General features: G+C 42.2%; 1 protein-coding gene across 1 annotated transcript in view; it reads right to left on the reverse strand.

Moving 5' to 3' along the window:
* The window catches only part of LOC129093132 (ankyrin-2-like), an 83,103-nt gene continuing 64,637 nt past the window's right edge, over window positions 1-18,466 (reverse strand). Inside the window, exons 44-54 of the mRNA XM_054601049.1 lie at window positions 18,385-18,462; window positions 18,113-18,244; window positions 17,857-18,006; window positions 17,485-17,719; window positions 16,986-17,046; window positions 4,351-4,443; window positions 3,856-3,939; window positions 3,545-3,709; window positions 2,305-2,493; window positions 1,919-2,010; window positions 1-223 (exon numbers count right to left, since the gene is read on the reverse strand). Of these exons, the coding sequence (XP_054457024.1) occupies window positions 1-223; window positions 1,919-2,010; window positions 2,305-2,493; window positions 3,545-3,709; window positions 3,856-3,939; window positions 4,351-4,443; window positions 16,986-17,046; window positions 17,485-17,719; window positions 17,857-18,006; window positions 18,113-18,244; window positions 18,385-18,462 (1,502 nt within the window). The remainder of the gene's footprint in view (window positions 224-1,918; window positions 2,011-2,304; window positions 2,494-3,544; window positions 3,710-3,855; window positions 3,940-4,350; window positions 4,444-16,985; window positions 17,047-17,484; window positions 17,720-17,856; window positions 18,007-18,112; window positions 18,245-18,384; window positions 18,463-18,466) is intronic.

Consider the following 18,466-nt stretch of genomic DNA (forward strand, 5'->3'; position numbering starts at 1 on the left):
TTAGTCAAAGCTCTTCTCCTCCTCCTCCTCCTCCTCCTCCTCCTCCTCCTCCTCCTCCTGGTCGTCCTCACAGTAGCGTTGGAGTAGGTGGTGCAGGTGCTGCTGCAGTGCGTCGGGCTGCAGGGCGTCTGGGTTGTCGTCCAGTCGCTCCAGGTGCACGTGCTTCCCCTGGCCATCCCTCACCACAGTCCTCTTCTGGGTTCGCGACTTACGCATCTGGCTTCTGCAAGAACAAGAAAGAAAAGTCACGCCACATCCAAGCTAACTCTGATGGACATGTTTACAGACATGGACGGACCAGATACTGTTCAAATCAAAACTTCAGGGTTAAATGGGCCACATTTCAGTAGTCACTATCTCTGACTGTAGAAACACAGGGCGGCCAATATAAAATTATATTATTAAATACAATTACCATTACATTTTCCTTTCCTGTCCACTAAAATGTAAATAGATTGTCGAATTACATGGTTATATAAGATAATTACAGCTGGAGTGAAAGTGATCCTTACCACTCCGGGAAAATTAGCCTAAAACGCCTATCCGAGGCATACCCAAAGTAAATTGAAAGCTGTTCTTGAACCATTTGGAGTACATGCATGGTTTTGGTCTCTTTTGAAAGGTAACACTCTGAAGTTTTTCAGAATCACTCTAAGTGCTACTGGCATTGAGTAATAGAAGTTTGAACACACTGAAGTAGAAGGTTTTTATTTCCGCCAGAAAAATAGACTGTAGCTGAGACTTATGAGCTGGAAAACACAATGGGACCACAGCATGAAGCCTTACCTAGTCCCAGTTCAAATTTGATAACAATACCACAGAAAATGAATATTTTACACATGTTTTTCTAAGGGTATGTCTAGGCGTTCCCAAAAAAGGCCATTTGTAGACTCCAAAGGACCCTTGGTAACCATGGTCACTTACCTAGGCTAAAAAGGCTACTAGTATCATCATTTTGGGCTCTAATGAAAGGTGACACAGAGGTATCCTATCCCATATCCAGATTCACTATCAGTATTGCTGACACAGAGTAACTGAAGCATAAACAGATTATAGTACTTTACGCCTTTTACGCACGGACACACACAGAGCTGGCAGCAGCTGTTGGCGTTTACGCACGGGCTTCCTCGTTGTGGCTTTAAAATATACCACTGAAGCGGCACATCGTTGTTTTCGAAATTTCATTGGCTATACGAAGCGTCAATCATCAGAGCAATCGGTTGCCATTGGCTCGGTCTTTACACGCAAGAAGAGGGGCTGGCCCTTTCCTTCAACTCGTTGGCTATTGTCGGCTGTAGATTGGACATGGAAGCTCGTAATGGGTCAAATGAGGTGTCAATCGAAAGGTCAGAGTGCAGCGGCCATCTTGATAGTGAGATTTCTGCAATGTTTACATGCGAACGAGCGTTATTACGGAAACTACATAAACAATTAGGCATATCTGCCGGCTAATTTGAAATGATGCAACAGCAGTCCGTGGGTATTTATTGATGTAATAATGTGTTTTGAACTAAATACTTTACTGGATTGGATCGTCTGGACCTTTGCCAATGTAACAAGGATTATTTTGAGGGATTTATTTTCAAAGTTCTGGCCAGTTATTAGTAATGAGAAGATTGCATTTGCCAAGTTTTTGATAAAGACATTGTGAAGCAGCAACATTCATCCAGATCTCAGCAAAAATCTGGTGAGTTAAATTAAAACTAAGTATAATGGCCAAAACAATAATACCCTGGTTGTAAAAAGGACTTCTTATTGCCACTTACTCTGCTATGTATAAGTCAAAATCAAAGTTTGGTCTGTAAAGTTAAAGGTGAGTAGATAGAGTGCAATCACACCATGCTTCCAAAGTTAAGCTCTCTAATTGCACACCAGTCTCTTTTTGGTTATTCTACACATTCCCATGCTGCTGTCCGACCTTTTAACCACAGAACCGTCGTCCTGCACAACCTCTTTCTCTACTACATGAGGCAGGAGCACTTTCCCAAAGCCTCCAGCATAAGTCAAAGCCTGGCGGGGAAAAAACGAGGAAGATGAGAGGGAATAAAGAGGAGAGACACTCGAAATCTGGCATAAAGATCGGCTCAACAGTAATTACTGACAAGCTATTAGAAAACTTAGTAGCACTATCTTTGCAAGTAATCACTTGCAAAGATACTGTGATTCTGGTATCATGAACAGCTGCACCTCCACATTTTTTTTTATCTCCTGTCATGGCCATTAGATAATCTCCAAAACACCTGGTAAGTGTTTTATATCAACTCTTCATAGAAATCATATTTTTTTAATTTGAGACACACTGACCTTCTCAAAGTCCTGTCTGGCTGAGGGGAGATCTGCAGCCAGTGAGGGGTCTCCCGTCTGCTTCTCCATCCTCTCGCCTCTCACCACTGTTGTCTTGACAACCTTGCTGACCTTTCGACCTTGCACTGGCTCCACCTCAAACTCTGATGCTGTGGCGGCTCCCAGGGCCAGGGGCTCCGAGAAGGTCAACTAGAGAGAAGACAAAAGAGAAGATGTCAAAGCACCAAGGGCTATGTATAAGTACTTTTATGTTTAATCAAGTGTTGTCATTTGGGCAATACTACAATCTACTTTTATGGCTAGATACCAGCAATACTATTTCTATTTCAATCAGCCACAAGTGTGCTTTGTAATAGCACTCATTAGCTAATGTTAGCATACTAACACTGGGGTGACTGTGGCTCAGTGGTAGAGCAGGGTCGTCATTCAATCAGAGAATCAGCGGTTCAGTACCCAGCTCCGCTAGTCCATGTCTATGTGCCCTTGAGCAAGACACTTAACCCAAAATTGCTGCTGTAGGCTGTGCCATCGTAGTATAAATGGCTTTGAATGATTAGTTAGAGTCCTGATGGGCAGCTGAATGGGTGTGAATTGGTGAATGATGACATGAAGCGTTAAAGCGCTTTGAGTGCTCGGAAGACAAGAAAAGCGCTATTCAAGTACAGTCCATTTAACACACCGATTATGATGTTGACATATTAACCTGATAAATATCTGCATGTAAGCATTGCAATTGAGAGGATTTTAACATTCTGATGTAAGCATTTAGCTCAAAGCACCGTTGTGTCAACAGTGCAACCTCACAAATTATATATGTTTGCAATCCTAGTCTCTTTAAATTATACACAGACTCAAGTACCTGAATAAAGATGGGAAATTCATTTATTTGCAGCATTTCAGTTAAATATAGAAATGTTAGCTACTATTTTGTGAGGAAGAGAGCATCAAATGTTCTCAAAGCAATGTTACTATTTACCTTTATGTAATACTTACCAGACGCAGGTATTTCTAAACTTCATGCAACTCTTTAATACAGAAAGAGATGTAAAAATACTAGATGCAGTCTCAAAGATGCAGGATGAGATTACTACCACACTTTCAAGGATTATTAGCAATAAATGAATTTCATAGACTACATTTAAATATTTTTTACTAATGGTAACCATGTAGTTATGATTAAAGTGGTGCTGATATGAAACCATATGAAAGTAGATGCAAGTAGAAAGAAGATGAGCCTAACCTCTTTTTGATCTCCCTCACTGTGAAGCACGGTTCTTTTCACCACCCTGGAGACAGTGTCTCCTTCCTCAATCTGCACTGTCTCCTGGTGTGAGCCCTCAATGGTCACTTCCTGTGTCTCCATGCCATCTGCTGACACATATTTACGAATCACCTTCCGTGTGATCTGGTAGACGAAACAGGGAGAGAATAACTTTGCTGTAAAATCTGTAAACTGTTTAATATCTTTCATCATGCAAGCCAAGGAATAGCACTGTGATTTTAAGTGTGAATGCTGGATATAATGCTGGATATCTTTGGATGAAACCTTACCTTCTTAACTACCATGTTGCCATGCTCATCTGTGTACTTCTCCTCTGTAACAGTGTGTGGTGGGATATCAGGTAGGTTATCTGCCTGTAACGAGACAAAACATATACCATCAGTTTACATGTTAGTGTGCAGAGGGGCAGAGACAGCAACATGTTACTTGCCTCAGAAAAAGTATTTTTAAACAATATGTGATATAATGCAGGCATACACGACCAACACCACAAGATCTGTATAACTTTGATGCAACTATAAAGTCGGTCAAATCATTCTGATGGCATAATTTCCTTTTCGTTTTTTTGGTTAAAGAAAATATTGAAAAAATGTTTTTGCAGAATTTTTGCGGCAAGCAAGTAAGGCAAATTCTGCATAATATGATTATTCCGGTAAATCAAGGAAAGAAAAAAAAAAAAACAAGGAGCACTAAACCGCTGCTACCCACAAACCCTGCACCGATCCATAATGCACTGGGCTGCATAGCTACTGCAGCTTGTTTACCTGGATGATAACTCTGCGTCGGACCACCCTGGTGGTCAGCACCTCCTCCTCTGAGCTATCAGAAGACAGCAAACCTAGCTCCTCCGCTATCTCCTGGGAGAGCGCACACAACCAGCATGGGTCAATGTATCAGGTCTAAACAGTGTTCCAACAGCACACTCCAGCCGACAGCAGCTGTTCCTTCTTTTCTCTGAACCTCACTTTTTATGATTCGCTTGCCAAAAAGGTTCATGTACAGATAAATGGAATGAAAAAATGTATGGCTGTACACAATAGTGATGTGAGAGGAAGAGAAGGCACAGTTTTACAAAAAACTTTCAACTGACATAAACGTGCAAGGATGGGAACCAGTGTGCGAAATACAGGAGGCCTCAGACCCCTTGAGAAACACATAACCCCCCCGAAAATGTCTAAATTAAATTGGGTGATAATTATTTCATCTTGATCTATACTGTGAAGGTTGTTTGCATTTTAAAACATTAACAAGATGCACATCTTGATTGTGTCATTTCAAATCCATTGTGGTTGTGTACAGACCCAAAATGATGAAAATTGTGTCAATGTCCAAATATTTATGGACCTGACTGTATATAGTATATCTGATTGTGGGTCAGGTCGCAAGTTTAAATTTATTGTTTTTTATTTATAAGATAATTGAGGGTAACGGATTGGTTCCAGCTCTCTCCAACTATCTCTACAATGGAGTTGGCAAGTGCAAAGCTAGCATGACCTATAGAGTCACAGCTCTAAAATGTATGGGAAATAACCAGGTACATATATACTGTTATTTTCCTTTCCTTTATACTTTTAATTATGTGTGGCTGAAGTACACCCGCCCTGCCTTCGCCCATTGACTGCTAAGATCGGCTCCAGCACCCCTGCAACCCTTAACTGGATAAGCATGTTACGGAAAATGAATGAATGAATGAATGCATGAAGTACACCTCCTCTATTTTTCAAATATCACCGCACTGGATCCTCCAAATTGTCAAATAGTATTTTTGCACACTGATGGGACAACGACAAGCAGAAATCATAGGATGCAAACAGGTGCAAGTGTGAACAAACATTTATATATTAGAAAATAAGTTCTGAACAGAAGCTTGTAAATATCTAACTTAAAAATCAGGAACTGCAAATACATCACACCAACAATGGCAACAGCTTTTTCACCCAATGATGACACAGCAAATCATCACAATGTTAATTCTTTGTTATTTCCTTGAAAGTTTAGGCACTCATGCACACAAAAGCACCCATCTACCTAAATAAGGTTACGTAGTTTATCTTTTGAGTCTTGAGTGCACTACCATGGCAACATCTCTGGCCAGGCTAAAGAAAAAACAGTGCAGCACTCTGCTCATGCTCCAACCCAAGGCCTTACCCTTCCCAGGAAGTCATCATCATCATCATAATACTCGGCCTGATCTCTGGAAGGCAGTTCCTCACACAAAGGGAGGTTGCCCTCTGTTTGACACTCCAGTGAACCCTCTGAATCACAAGCAAAATCACTGAGACTTCCACTGCCAGAAGAGAAGCGCTTGTAATCTTCCACTTGGAGAAAAGGGTGAGCAATGTACTGAAAGCTCCCTTTCAGGAAGCCACCATCAGGGCTATTCCCAGGCATTGGGGACAGGGGTTCAGAAACATGATAGGCAATATCATGTTCCAGTTTGACTTCTTCTGGTTCAGAGAAGTCAGAGAAGGTCTGTCTGCACTCGAAGAATTCCACATCTGAGTCAGAGTGCTGTGAAGATTCCAATCCTTTACTTAATTCCTTTGGTAGGACAGTTGGATACTCAAATTCAGAGACCGTTTTCTCAAATTCTGAGAGGACTCTGTTAAAGTCTGGTGAAAATTCTATGTCTTCAGCATTTTCAGACTCTTTCTTGTCGGTGACATCAGTCACAACTTGAGCTGAAATTGAGTCACTGAACACTGGAGACACTGGACTCAAATCATTCAAAGAGGCTTGGCTGCAATGAGAAACTCTCAGGGTTTGGTGTCCTGAAAATACAGCCTCATAATCTGGTGGTACCAAAAAATGAGTTGACATGGGTGAAAAAAGCTCACTGGACTGTGACTTGTCAGGGGAGAACTCCAACTCTGGGTGTTCCTGTGATAAGCCGAACTTTAAACATGTTGTATTCTCATATGCAGGTAGAATTGGAGTAACAGTTCTGTGAGTTGTATATGAATGAAACTGTGTTTCCCCTGGTGTCTGAAGAGGAGCCTGTAAGTGAATATCAACATGATCTAAATAAGATTACAAACATAAAAATCAGTGTACAGGTTGGTATGTACTATTAAAATTACCGGATCATTTAACCAGGTTAGCATCACTTTGCAATGATTATTTTCCATACAGCAAGTGTCTCATTTAGGTTTAGAACAATATTGTAATGCCATGACATGCAACTTTATAAGAAGATTAGGGTTAGACGAATCAATAAGAACTGAAGGAAAAGCAACACAAATTCCTATTTTCCTGAAACATTTCGTCCGAATTCCAGACACATTTGATGCAGCTGCACTCCATTTTGTTATTAGTTCATCAAGGCAGTTATTTGCTCCATCCAAGTGACATGTTAAAGTCCAAAACAAAAGTGAGTGTTTGCTTGCTTGCCATGCTCTGATCTTACCCTTTGTGAGGCTCTCTTCTTCTTTAATTCTCTAGAACTGATGGTCTGGATCTTTGTCTCCTTTCTTTTTGCATCTTGAACTGGAGATGGTTTCCCAAGAAAGTCTTTCTGGAAGTCTTCCTCACAAACAGTGGTTTGTAAAGTAGCAATACTTTCAGCTTCGTATCCATGCTGCATCCATTTGTATGACAAAACTTCTGATTGTAGTTCTGTCATTTTTTGACAGTCAAGATTGACATGTCCTTTCTTAGACTTTGTTTCACAAGTTTGAATTAGTAATGATGACTCAGCCAATGGCCCTTTGTTAGGTAATGACGAAGACTGACCAGGTAATAAAGGAGGCGTCACATGACTCAAAAGTTCAGTACCCTCACAACAAAAGCCTAAGTCCTCCTCTGACTCCACAGTTTGAGGGCTCAGTGCCCTTGGGCTATCATCAATCCAACAATCAATAGGTAGAGCAACAAACTCAGAGTCTGATGACAGAGACACTGGTGAAGATGATCTATCAACATGGCTAGCATCCATGAAATAAGAAGACAATACTCTCATAAAATCAGGAACTGTTGAGTCCGGCAATAGTTGTCTGAACTCATTGACAGATGAAATAGATTCACATGAAGATGGTCTGTCAGTCTCAGCATCTCTTGATGATGTGACCATAAGTTCGCACTCTGAACCTGAATCCAGTGATTCTGGTGACGATGATCTATTTGTAGGCTTGTACTCCAAATATACTGTAAACTGAGGGATGGGAGAGTCTGGGGAAAGTGACCTGTTCTCATTGAACTCAGGCATTGATTCTGGAGATGATGCTCTATTGTCAGCCATATCCATGGCTGATTTAAGCAACACGGGGTTGTATTCAGGCGGTAAATAAAAAAGTAATTCTTCCTTATCTGATTCAAAAGACTCTGGTGATGATGACCTTTCTTCTGCACCAAACAGGTCTAAAGAATGTGACAAATCATCTGAACCTGAAAATTCAGTGGGTGACATGTCTCTTACAGTCATTATATTTTTTACAAATGTCTTTGTAAAATCAGGTATTGGCGAGTCAGATGGCAGGGGTTTACATTCATCATCTGAGCTCTCTGAAAGAGGTGACACTGGTCTCATTTCAGTGACTTCTGACCCGTATGAAGTCAAGGCATATTCCAAATCTGACAATATTGAATCTAGGGACGAACGCCTAGTGTGTGTTACTTCTGATGTAGTCTCGAGAACATTTTGTGTAAACCAAGGAAGAGGTGAGTCTGGAGACAACCTCTTGTGTTCATCAAGTGATTGGGTAAATTCTGGAGACACTGATCGTATGTTTCCGAGTACCGTCAATGCCACACAAGACAAAGGTGTGTATTCTGGTATGGATTCCACTGATAGTGCCCTCTCTTCTATTTTTGATCCGACTGATTTGGGAGAATCTGGTCTATCATCTACACCATAAGCCATAGACATTAAAACCTCACTTAAAGTGTACTCAGTATCTGAATCAGAGGATTCAGGGGAGGATGATCTATAGCCAGCACTCCCAATAACATGGTCAGGCACTACCGGCCTGTATTCAGGTATGGGTGAGTCTGGTGGCAGAGCGTGGTATTCATCTCCAGAGGCCCCTGAGTCAGGTGAAGAGGGTCTCTTGTCATAAACTAATGATCCAATGCTTAAAACAATGTATTCTACATCTGAACAGGTAGATTTTGGGGATGTTGACCGATGTCCACAAATAGTTTCAGTTAATCCAAACATTGGTTGAATAAAGTCAGGTAGAGGGGAATCAGGTGAAAGCCTGATTGATGCTCGAGATTCAATAGAAGCAGGTCTGTTTTCCAAGAAAGTCGGGAAACATAATTCTATATCCAAATCTGACAATAATGATTCAGGTGAACAAGAGTTCAAGTCCGTATGTGATATGGCGTACTCTTGTGGTGCCTGTGTAAACTCAGGAATGGGTGAGTCTGGCGAAAGAGGTCGAAATTCATCGTTGGATGCAGGTGAACCAGGAGATGCTGCTCTGTCCTCAAAAAGCCAAGGGATAAACAAATCTTTTTCTAAATCCTCATCTGAATATACTGATTCAGGTGACGTGGATCTGTAGCTTATTGCCAACATATTGGATGCACTCAGGGTGTACTGGGGTAGGGGAGAGTCAGGAGACAAACATCTGAGATCAGAGTCAGACACTCCTGATTGACAGGATTCTGCTCTGTCCTCAAAATCAAACATCTGTGAAATTAAAGGAGAATATTCTACTCCTGAAGCCTCTGATTCAGGTGACCATGTCCTGTAAGCATTAAACTCTGTCTCAGTCTCTAGCAAAGCCTGACTAAAGTCAGGTACTGGGGAATCAGGAGAAAGTCGTCTGTGTTTACTCAGAGATGCCAAGGACTCAGGAGAAGATCGGTCATCTAGGACAATTGGGAGCAATAACTCAATTTCCTCATCCAAGTCGGACAACACTGATTCAGGTGAACAAGACCTTAAGTCCGTATGTGATATGGCGTACTCTTGTGGTGCCTGTGTAAACTCAGGAATGGGTGAGTCTGGCGAAAGAGGTCGAAATTCATCGTTGGATGCAGGTGAACCAGGAGATGCTGCTCTGTCCTCGAAAAGCCAAGGGATAGACAAATCTTTTTCTAAATCCTCATCTGAATATACTGATTCAGGTGACGTGGATCTGTAGCTTATTGCCAACATATTGGATGCACTCAGGGTATACTGGGGTAGGGGAGAGTCAGGAGACAAACATCTGAGATCAGAGTCAGACACTCCTGATTGACAGGATTCTGCTCTGTCCTCAAAATCAAACATCTGTGAAATTAAAGGAGAATATTCTAGTTCTGAAGCCTCTGATTCAGGTGACCATGTCCTGTAAGCATTAAACTCTGTCTCAGTCTCTAGCAAAGCCTGACTAAAGTCAGGTACAGGGGAATCAGGAGAAAGTCGTCTGTGTTTACTCAGAGATGCCAAGGACTCAGGAGAAGATCGGTCATCTAGGACAATTGGGAGCAATAACTCAATTTCCTCATCCAAGTCGGACAACACTGATTCAGGTGAACAAGACCTTAAGTCCGTATGTGATATGGCGTACTCTTGTGGTGCCTGTGTAAACTCAGGAATGGGTGAGTCTGGCGAAAGAGGTCGAAATTCATCGTTGGATGCAGGTGAACCAGGAGATGCTGCTCTGTCCTCGAAAAGCCAAGGGATAGACAAATCTTTTTCTAAATCCTCATCTGAATATACTGATTCAGGTGACGTGGATCTGTAGCTTATTGCCAACATATTGGATGCACTCAGGGTGTACTGGGGTAGGGGAGAGTCAGGAGACAAACATCTGAGATCAGAGTCAGACACTCCTGATTGACAGGATTCTGCTCTGTCCTCAAAATCAAACATCTGTGAAATTAAAGGAGAATATTCTACTCCTGAAGCCTCTGATTCAGGTGACCATGTCCTGTAAGCATTAAACTCTGTCTCAGTCTCTAGCAAAGCCTGACTAAAGTCAGGTACAGGGGAATCAGGAGAAAGTCTTCTGTGTTTACTCAGAGATGCCAAGGACTCAGGAGAAGATCGGTCATCTAGGACAATTGGGAGCAATAACTCAATTTCCTCATCCAAGTCGGACAACACTGATTCAGGTGAACAAGACCTTAAGTCCGTATGTGATATGGCGTACTCTTGTGGTGCCTGTGTAAACTCAGGAATGGGTGAGTCTGGCGAAAGAGGTCGAAATTCATCGTTGGATGCAGGTGAACCAGGAGATGCTGCTCTGTCCTCGAAAAGCCAAGGGATAGACAAATCTTTTTCTAAATCCTCATCTGAATATACTGATTCAGGTGACGTGGATCTGTAGCTTATTGCCAACATATTGGATGCACTCAGGGTGTACTGGGGTAGGGGAGAGTCAGGAGACAAACATCTGAGATCAGAGTCAGACACTCCTGATTGACAGGATTCTGCTCTGTCCTCAAAATCAAACATCTGTGAAATTAAAGGAGAATATTCTAGTTCTGAAGCCTCTGATTCAGGTGACCATGTCCTGTAAGCATTAAACTCTGTCTCAGTCTCTAGCAAAGCCTGACTAAAGTCAGGTACAGGGGAATCAGGAGAAAGTCGTCTGTGTTTACTCAGAGATGCCAAGGACTCAGGAGAAGATCGGTCATCTAGGACAATTGGGAGCAATAACTCAATTTCCTCATCCAAGTCGGACAACACTGATTCAGGTGAACAAGACCTTAAGTCCGTATGTGATATGGCGTACTCTTGTGGTGCCTGTGTAAACTCAGGAATGGGTGAGTCTGGCGAAAGAGGTCGAAATTCATCGTTGGATGCAGGTGAACCAGGAGATGCTGCTCTGTCCTCGAAAAGCCAAGGGATAGACAAATCTTTTTCTAAATCCTCATCTGAATATACTGATTCAGGTGACGTGGATCTGTAGCTTATTGCCAACATATTGGATGCACTCAGGGTGTACTGGGGTAGGGGAGAGTCAGGAGACAAACATCTGAGATCAGAGTCAGACACTCCTGATTGACAGGATTCTGCTCTGTCCTCAAAATCAAACATCTGTGAAATTAAAGGAGAATATTCTACTCCTGAAGCCTCTGATTCAGGTGACCATGTCCTGTAAGCATTAAACTCTGTCTCAGTCTCTAGCAAAGCCTGACTAAAGTCAGGTACAGGGGAATCAGGAGAAAGTCTTCTGTGTTTACTCAGAGATGCCAAGGACTCAGGAGAAGATCGGTCATCTAGGACAATTGGGAGCAATAACTCAATTTCCTCATCCAAGTCGGACAACACTGATTCAGGTGAACAAGACCTTAAGTCCGTATGTGATATGGCGTACTCTTGTGGTGCCTGTGTAAACTCAGGAATGGGTGAGTCTGGCGAAAGAGGTCGAAATTCATCGTTGGATGCAGGTGAACCAGGAGATGCTGCTCTGTCCTCGAAAAGCCAAGGGATAGACAAATCTTTTTCTAAATCCTCATCTGAATATACTGATTCAGGTGACGTGGATCTGTAGCTTATTGCCAACATATTGGATGCACTCAGGGTGTACTGGGGTAGGGGAGAGTCAGGAGACAAACATCTGAGATCAGAGTCAGACACTCCTGATTGACAGGATTCTGCTCTGTCCTCAAAATCAAACATCTGTGAAATTAAAGGAGAATATTCTAGTTCTGAAGCCTCTGATTCAGGTGACCATGTCCTGTAAGCATTGAACTCTGTCTCAGTCTCTAGCAAAGCCTGACTAAAGTCAGGTACAGGGGAATCAGGAGAAAGTCTTCTGTGTTTACTCAGAGATGCCAAGGACTCAGGAGAAGATCGGTCATCTAGGACAATTGGGAGCAATAACTCAATTTCCTCATCCAAGTCGGACAACACTGATTCAGGTGAACAAGACCTTAAGTCCGTATGTGATATGGCGTACTCTTGTGGTGCCTGTGTAAACTCAGGAATGGGTGAGTCTGGCGAAAGAGGTCGAAATTCATCGTTGGATGCAGGTGAACCAGGAGATGCTGCTCTGTCCTCGAAAAGCCAAGGGATAGACAAATCTTTTTCTAAATCCTCATCTGAATATACTGATTCAGGTGACGTGGATCTGTAGCTTATTGCCAACATATTGGATGCACTCAGGGTGTACTGGGGTAGGGGAGAGTCAGGAGACAAACATCTGAGATCAGAGTCAGACACTCCTGATTGACAGGATTCTGCTCTGTCCTCAAAATCAAACATCTGTGAAATTAAAGGAGAATATTCTAGTTCTGAAGCCTCTGATTCAGGTGACCATGTCCTGTAAGCATTGAACTCTGTCTCAGTCTCTAGCAAAGCCTGACTAAAGTCAGGTACAGGGGAATCAGGAGAAAGTCGTCTGTGTTTACTCAGAGATGCCAAGGACTCAGGAGAAGATCGGTCATCTAGGACAATTGGGAGCAATAACTCAATTTCCTCATCCAAGTCGGACAACACTGATTCAGGTGAACAAGACCTTAAGTCCGTATGTGATATGGCGTACTCTTGTGGTGCCTGTGTAAACTCAGGAATGGGTGAGTCTGGCGAAAGAGGTCGAAATTCATCGTTGGATGCAGGTGAACCAGGAGATGCTGCTCTGTCCTCGAAAAGCCAAGGGATAGACAAATCTTTTTCTAAATCCTCATCTGAATATACTGATTCAGGTGACGTGGATCTGTAGCTTATTGCCAACATATTGGATGCACTCAGGGTATACTGGGGTAGGGGAGAGTCAGGAGACAAACATCTGAGATCAGAGTCAGACACCCCTGATTGACAGGATTCTGCTCTGTCCTCAAAATCAAACATCTGTGAAATTAAAGGAGAATATTCTAGTTCTGAAGCCTCTGATTCAGGTGACCATGTCCTGTAAGCATTAAACTCTGTCTCAGTCTCTAGCAAAGCCTGACTAAAGTCAGGTACTGGTGAGTCAGGTGAGAGAGGCCTTTGTTTGCTCAGTAATCGTTTGGATTTAGGAGATGATGACCTAAACTCAGTAGTTAAAGCATCAACATCACATTTCTTATGTTCTGAATCTGACATAGGTTTGGTAGACGGTACCCCGTGATTTTTCACTGGAGAATCAAGAAGTGAGACAGAAAGTTTGGGAATCAGTGAATCTGGACACAAAAGTCTGTGCTCATCCACAGAGGTTACTCTCCCCTGCAAATCTGAGCTCAGAACAGTCGGTAACTTCAGGGCCTCAGGGGAAGGAGATCTATATTCTGCCCCAGGATCAGATGACATTAGCCAACATGTCTCTCCTGTATGTAAATCAAGGTGAATGCAATCTTTACTTGTCTCCTCATATACAAACACTCTACTTGCAAAGGCTTCTCCTACATAATGGGGGTCATACAGTTGACATATCAGCTGGTTTGCTCTAATTGTTACACCAGCCTTTGCCGATTGCTTTTTTTCAAGCATGGAAACAGTTGATTCAGTTATCAGTGACCCAGGTGATAAAGGCCTGTAGTCTGACACTGGGCTCCCTTCCCTCTCATTCTTTGTTTGCATTGCTTGTAGAACATCTGCATCAGATGAATCTGCAATGTCCAACTTATTATCACCCTCTAACCCGCCCTCTTTCACACCTGAATCATCCAGTACATACTCAATTCTTTTTCCAGCATACTCAAAAACACCGGTTTTACTGCAAAAAGTCTCCCCAACATAGTGAGGATCATGTATTTGAGAAATAAGCTTCCAAAGTTCAGCATCATGAACAAGTCTATACACTGGTACCTTTATTGCCTTAAGAGGTAAGGTGTGACGACTACCACCCAATGGTCTCTCTGTGGTCTCCAATACTTGTGATGCCGGTGAGTCAGGTCTCTGCTCGCATACACTTATGTCAATCCCTGATTGTGTATATTCAACTTCTGTAATGACTGACTCAGGAGAAGATGATCTATGATCAATGACTGAAATGGATTCTGTTTTGATTTCTGGTATTGACGAGTCAACTCTATAGTCATCTCCAGAAACTACTGGATCAGGTGATGATTGTCTAATTTCAGAGCACAGTTGTGACAGATACATAGCCCCATACTCTAAATCTGAACAAACTGAAAAAGGTGATGAGGATCTTGCCAGTGGGGTCCCACTAACAAATCCTGGTAAACCCTGTGTAAGCACAGGAACTGGTGACTCAGGCGATAGCGCCCTGTATATGTTAACAGCATGATGCACAGACGGCGTACATTGTGGTATGGGACAATCTGGGGACATACACTCATTGAATGTCTCTGATTCAGTAGATGATGCTGTAATGTGTAACATTGCTGAGCGTGGAGACATTGGTCTGTTGCCTGGCACTGACTCAGATGAAATTGGTTTTCCCTCAATATCAGACATAGATAACATGACCCAATCATCATCATCCTTAAATACTGATTCCACCAGTGTTGGTGGTTTGTTCTGGGTATCCGATACCAATGTTTCAGGTGAGTTTCTTTCAGCGATCTCTGCAAATTTAATTAATTCAGAGAGTGACCTATGACTAACAACAGGCAAAACAGATTCAGATTCATCTTCACATGCAGCTGCAGAAGCTGATGAAGCTCTATCTTCATCATAAACTAAGACTGGAGACATGGAGCCATGTTCTATATCCGGGTCCGACCAGTTGAGACTGAATCCAGGTATGGGTAAATCAGGTGACAATGCTTTATATTCATTTAAAGATCCTACAGATTCTGGGGATGATGGCCTCCTTTCAAAAGGCTTTGTTAAAAAATGTGTTGTTTCAAATTCCAAATCTGATGACACCAACTCAGGTGATGATGATCTACAGTTACATGTGGTAAAAGACTCTGAGACTTCCGCTGGAAGCCAACAATGTCGATTGATACACCCACTAGATTCAGGAGATGATGGTCTCATTTCATGGATATAAGGAAACGATGTCACATGCTCAGAGGATTTAAAAAAACACGGCATTGTTTCCAAAATGACTGACTCAGGTGAAGTTGCTCTGTCATCTATGTCAAAAATTAATGATTGAGGTGAGATGGATCTCTCACCACTACAATCGCTGCCTAGTGATACTGGCCTTCCAAATGGTCTTTTGTTTGAAACCATTGGTGTCAAAGGCCTTTCCTCTGCTTCTGATGTAAAGAGCATATAAGTATTTGGCAGACTCAGTAATGGTTGCACTGGGGCAGAAGCCCCAAAATCACCACTTTCCCATGGACAAATAGGCGGCGGTAGGGGAGACAAGGGCCTAAACTGAGGTATTAGAGAATCGGGTGCAAAAATATTCAGCTCATTTACTGACAATGCTGATTCAGGTGATGTGTTCCTACTCTCTGTCAGTAATGTTGCTGCATCAGTCACACATTCAGGTGAAGGCGATCTATTATAAACCAAGCTATGAATCTCACAAATGGTCTCACATGTGACTTCTGGTAAACAGGATCTGGATTCTTTAATCTCAGGTGAAGACTTTACGGAGAACACAAACTCATTTTCATTCCGTCTGAACGATAGTATTTCCTCAAAGCTGTATTTTGCTCCTGGCATAGCATTATCTACTGAATGAACATCTATCTGTTCAAAATTTGAGTCATGTGACACCTGAATAAAGCCAGTTGAGCTTAAGAGCTCTGGTTTTTGTGACATTAAATCTGGAATGGTACAACTTACATCAGAGGGACCTGCTAATGCCTGAGTGGCAGTGTCAATTTGATTCATGCCATTAAGGGATCTGACATTAAGGTTGCGTGAAATTGAGACTTGGGAAACATCAATCTCAAGCAAAGTGTTTGAAACATCTTCATCAATATTTGTGTGTTTAGCAGCCCCCTCAACCCCATCTTTGCTGTCTCCAGTCTGAATTGCTTCTTCAGAGGATGTATCCATAGGCACCACAGACACATCCTCACTATTTGAATCCATCAATTCAAAATCATATCCATACAGGACTTTATAGAGTCGATGTGAAACTTCATCCATGTGTCTTCTGGACATTTGTTTGGTCATCATGGATTCTTCCATAGCATTAGTGGAACCAGAAGGAGGCAGATCAGTTGGCTGAGTAGGCAGTTGTTCACTTGTAGGATGTTGTGTTAAGCAAATCTTCTCATGGACCTCATCGCTTCCCGTAAGCTCCATAGACAGTTTCCTGAAGTCTTGCTCAGCTTGATCACACTCAACCAAGCTATCCCCAAAATCCGTCATAGACAATGGTCGACTCTCACATACACTTGTTCGGGAACTATTGGATGACTCTCGCCGCGGTGACAAATAATGAGCATTGTGTTCAGAATGGGTGGTCTGTAGACACTCCAAGCTCCACTCCTCTCCCCCCTCTGCCCCCTCATATCCAGCAGCCCCCTTATCATCACATGGTTCAATAGTGGGGTAAGGCGGTGGGATAATCTGGGCGCCTAAAATGGGTCCCCCTTTGAACACAGGGTCTAGGACATGGGAACTGTGGTCGTATGGAGAGGTGCGGGACAATGTGAAGAAAGGACTTACTTGTGTAAAACTGCCTGTGTGTACCGTGTCTGTCAATTCCTCATATACTCTATGTGATGAGCTGTGAAAAAAAATGCAATATTCATTCACAAGATAGCTGATCAATTGATAAATGATAAATCTAGTCAGTATTATTTATATTGTCATAATGTATAAATACATATTCCACCAAATAGCAACTTAAGTCACATAACGCCTAACTGAATCTAACAACTCAGCCCTTTTTTCAAATTATCATAAATGTTAATTAATTGCAAGGAAGAAAAACGGTCTTTTGAGAAAAAACAGAAATACTTCTTTTGAATAAGAACCACAGTATCCAGATTATCCAAACTGACACATGCTAGTAGGTTTTTGAGCTGCAGTATGTGTTACAGTGGATTAACAGAATAGCTATAGCCTGCAAACTGAAGTCAGCACTTTTCTCTTGTGGATGTTTGTTTGGTAGCTCATTCAATATAGCTGTGGTCACATGAATTAAACTGTCCGGGTAACTTACTATGTTGTATCCATCTCCTTTTGTAGTTTCTCTTTCTGGGCATTTCTTAGGAGGCCAGTTGATGTGGAATCAGTTTCTGGTCGTCCCATTGTCTCGTGAAGTGATGACAAACTGAAGGACAGGTCCTCTGCTGACACCATGGGTACCTCTTGTCCTGAGCCTGGACTCCTACGTGCAGCCTCTGTACGCCTGCCTGGCCTGGGGCTGTCAAAGTCTTCATGAAGGGCAGAGAAACCTGACAAAGGATACAGTGCAGGAATACATAAACAGTTGATTGAACTGTTTGGTAAAAAAATTCATGAAGAATGTTCTACATAGACTAAATCACAACCTAATCATCAGTCTGCTTTAAGTTAACATTGGCTTGTGTACCTTCACTATGATCCAATGCTATGGTCCGCTCTATTTCTGCATATGTGTGTGATGATGTCTCCTCCTGAGTTGACTTCATTATCTTGGTTTCAATGAGGTGAACAATGTCCATTCGGTTGATCTTTGTCAGTCTTTTGATTAGTGTTGCTTCTGTTGAAACAGAAAACAGACTTCAAAGTTTCACTGTAAATTCTATCAAGACTTTCTATTTTGTTCAATAGTTATATGAAAATATTAACCGAAACCTGTCACTAACCTGTTGAATGCCTTCCCTCTCTCTCTGCCCAGATTTTCAAAAGTGCATGGCTTTGGTCTTGCAGTGAGTTCGGGTTTTCAATCCTTATCAGGTTGATCCTCTCCTCACTGAAGTCCAGTTCTCGTGCCAACTCTGTCAAGAAAAACATTATAATAGTGATAATGATGGAAATGTTTAAAATTATGTTTCTTTTGGCCTGCAAAAAGTGCACCAATACTGTATATCTGATGTATGTTTGATCGCTTGATCACTGCTACTAAGGTGTGACTCACCAGTCCAGCTGAAGCCCAGGTGGTCGGCTATAATGGCCAACCGTTGCTCTTTTCTCTCTGCCTCATCCTGTGGATCTACTGC

Source organism: Anoplopoma fimbria, chromosome 7, assembly GCF_027596085.1.
Source record: "Anoplopoma fimbria isolate UVic2021 breed Golden Eagle Sablefish chromosome 7, Afim_UVic_2022, whole genome shotgun sequence".
Taxonomy (NCBI): Eukaryota; Metazoa; Chordata; class Actinopteri; order Perciformes; family Anoplopomatidae; genus Anoplopoma; species Anoplopoma fimbria.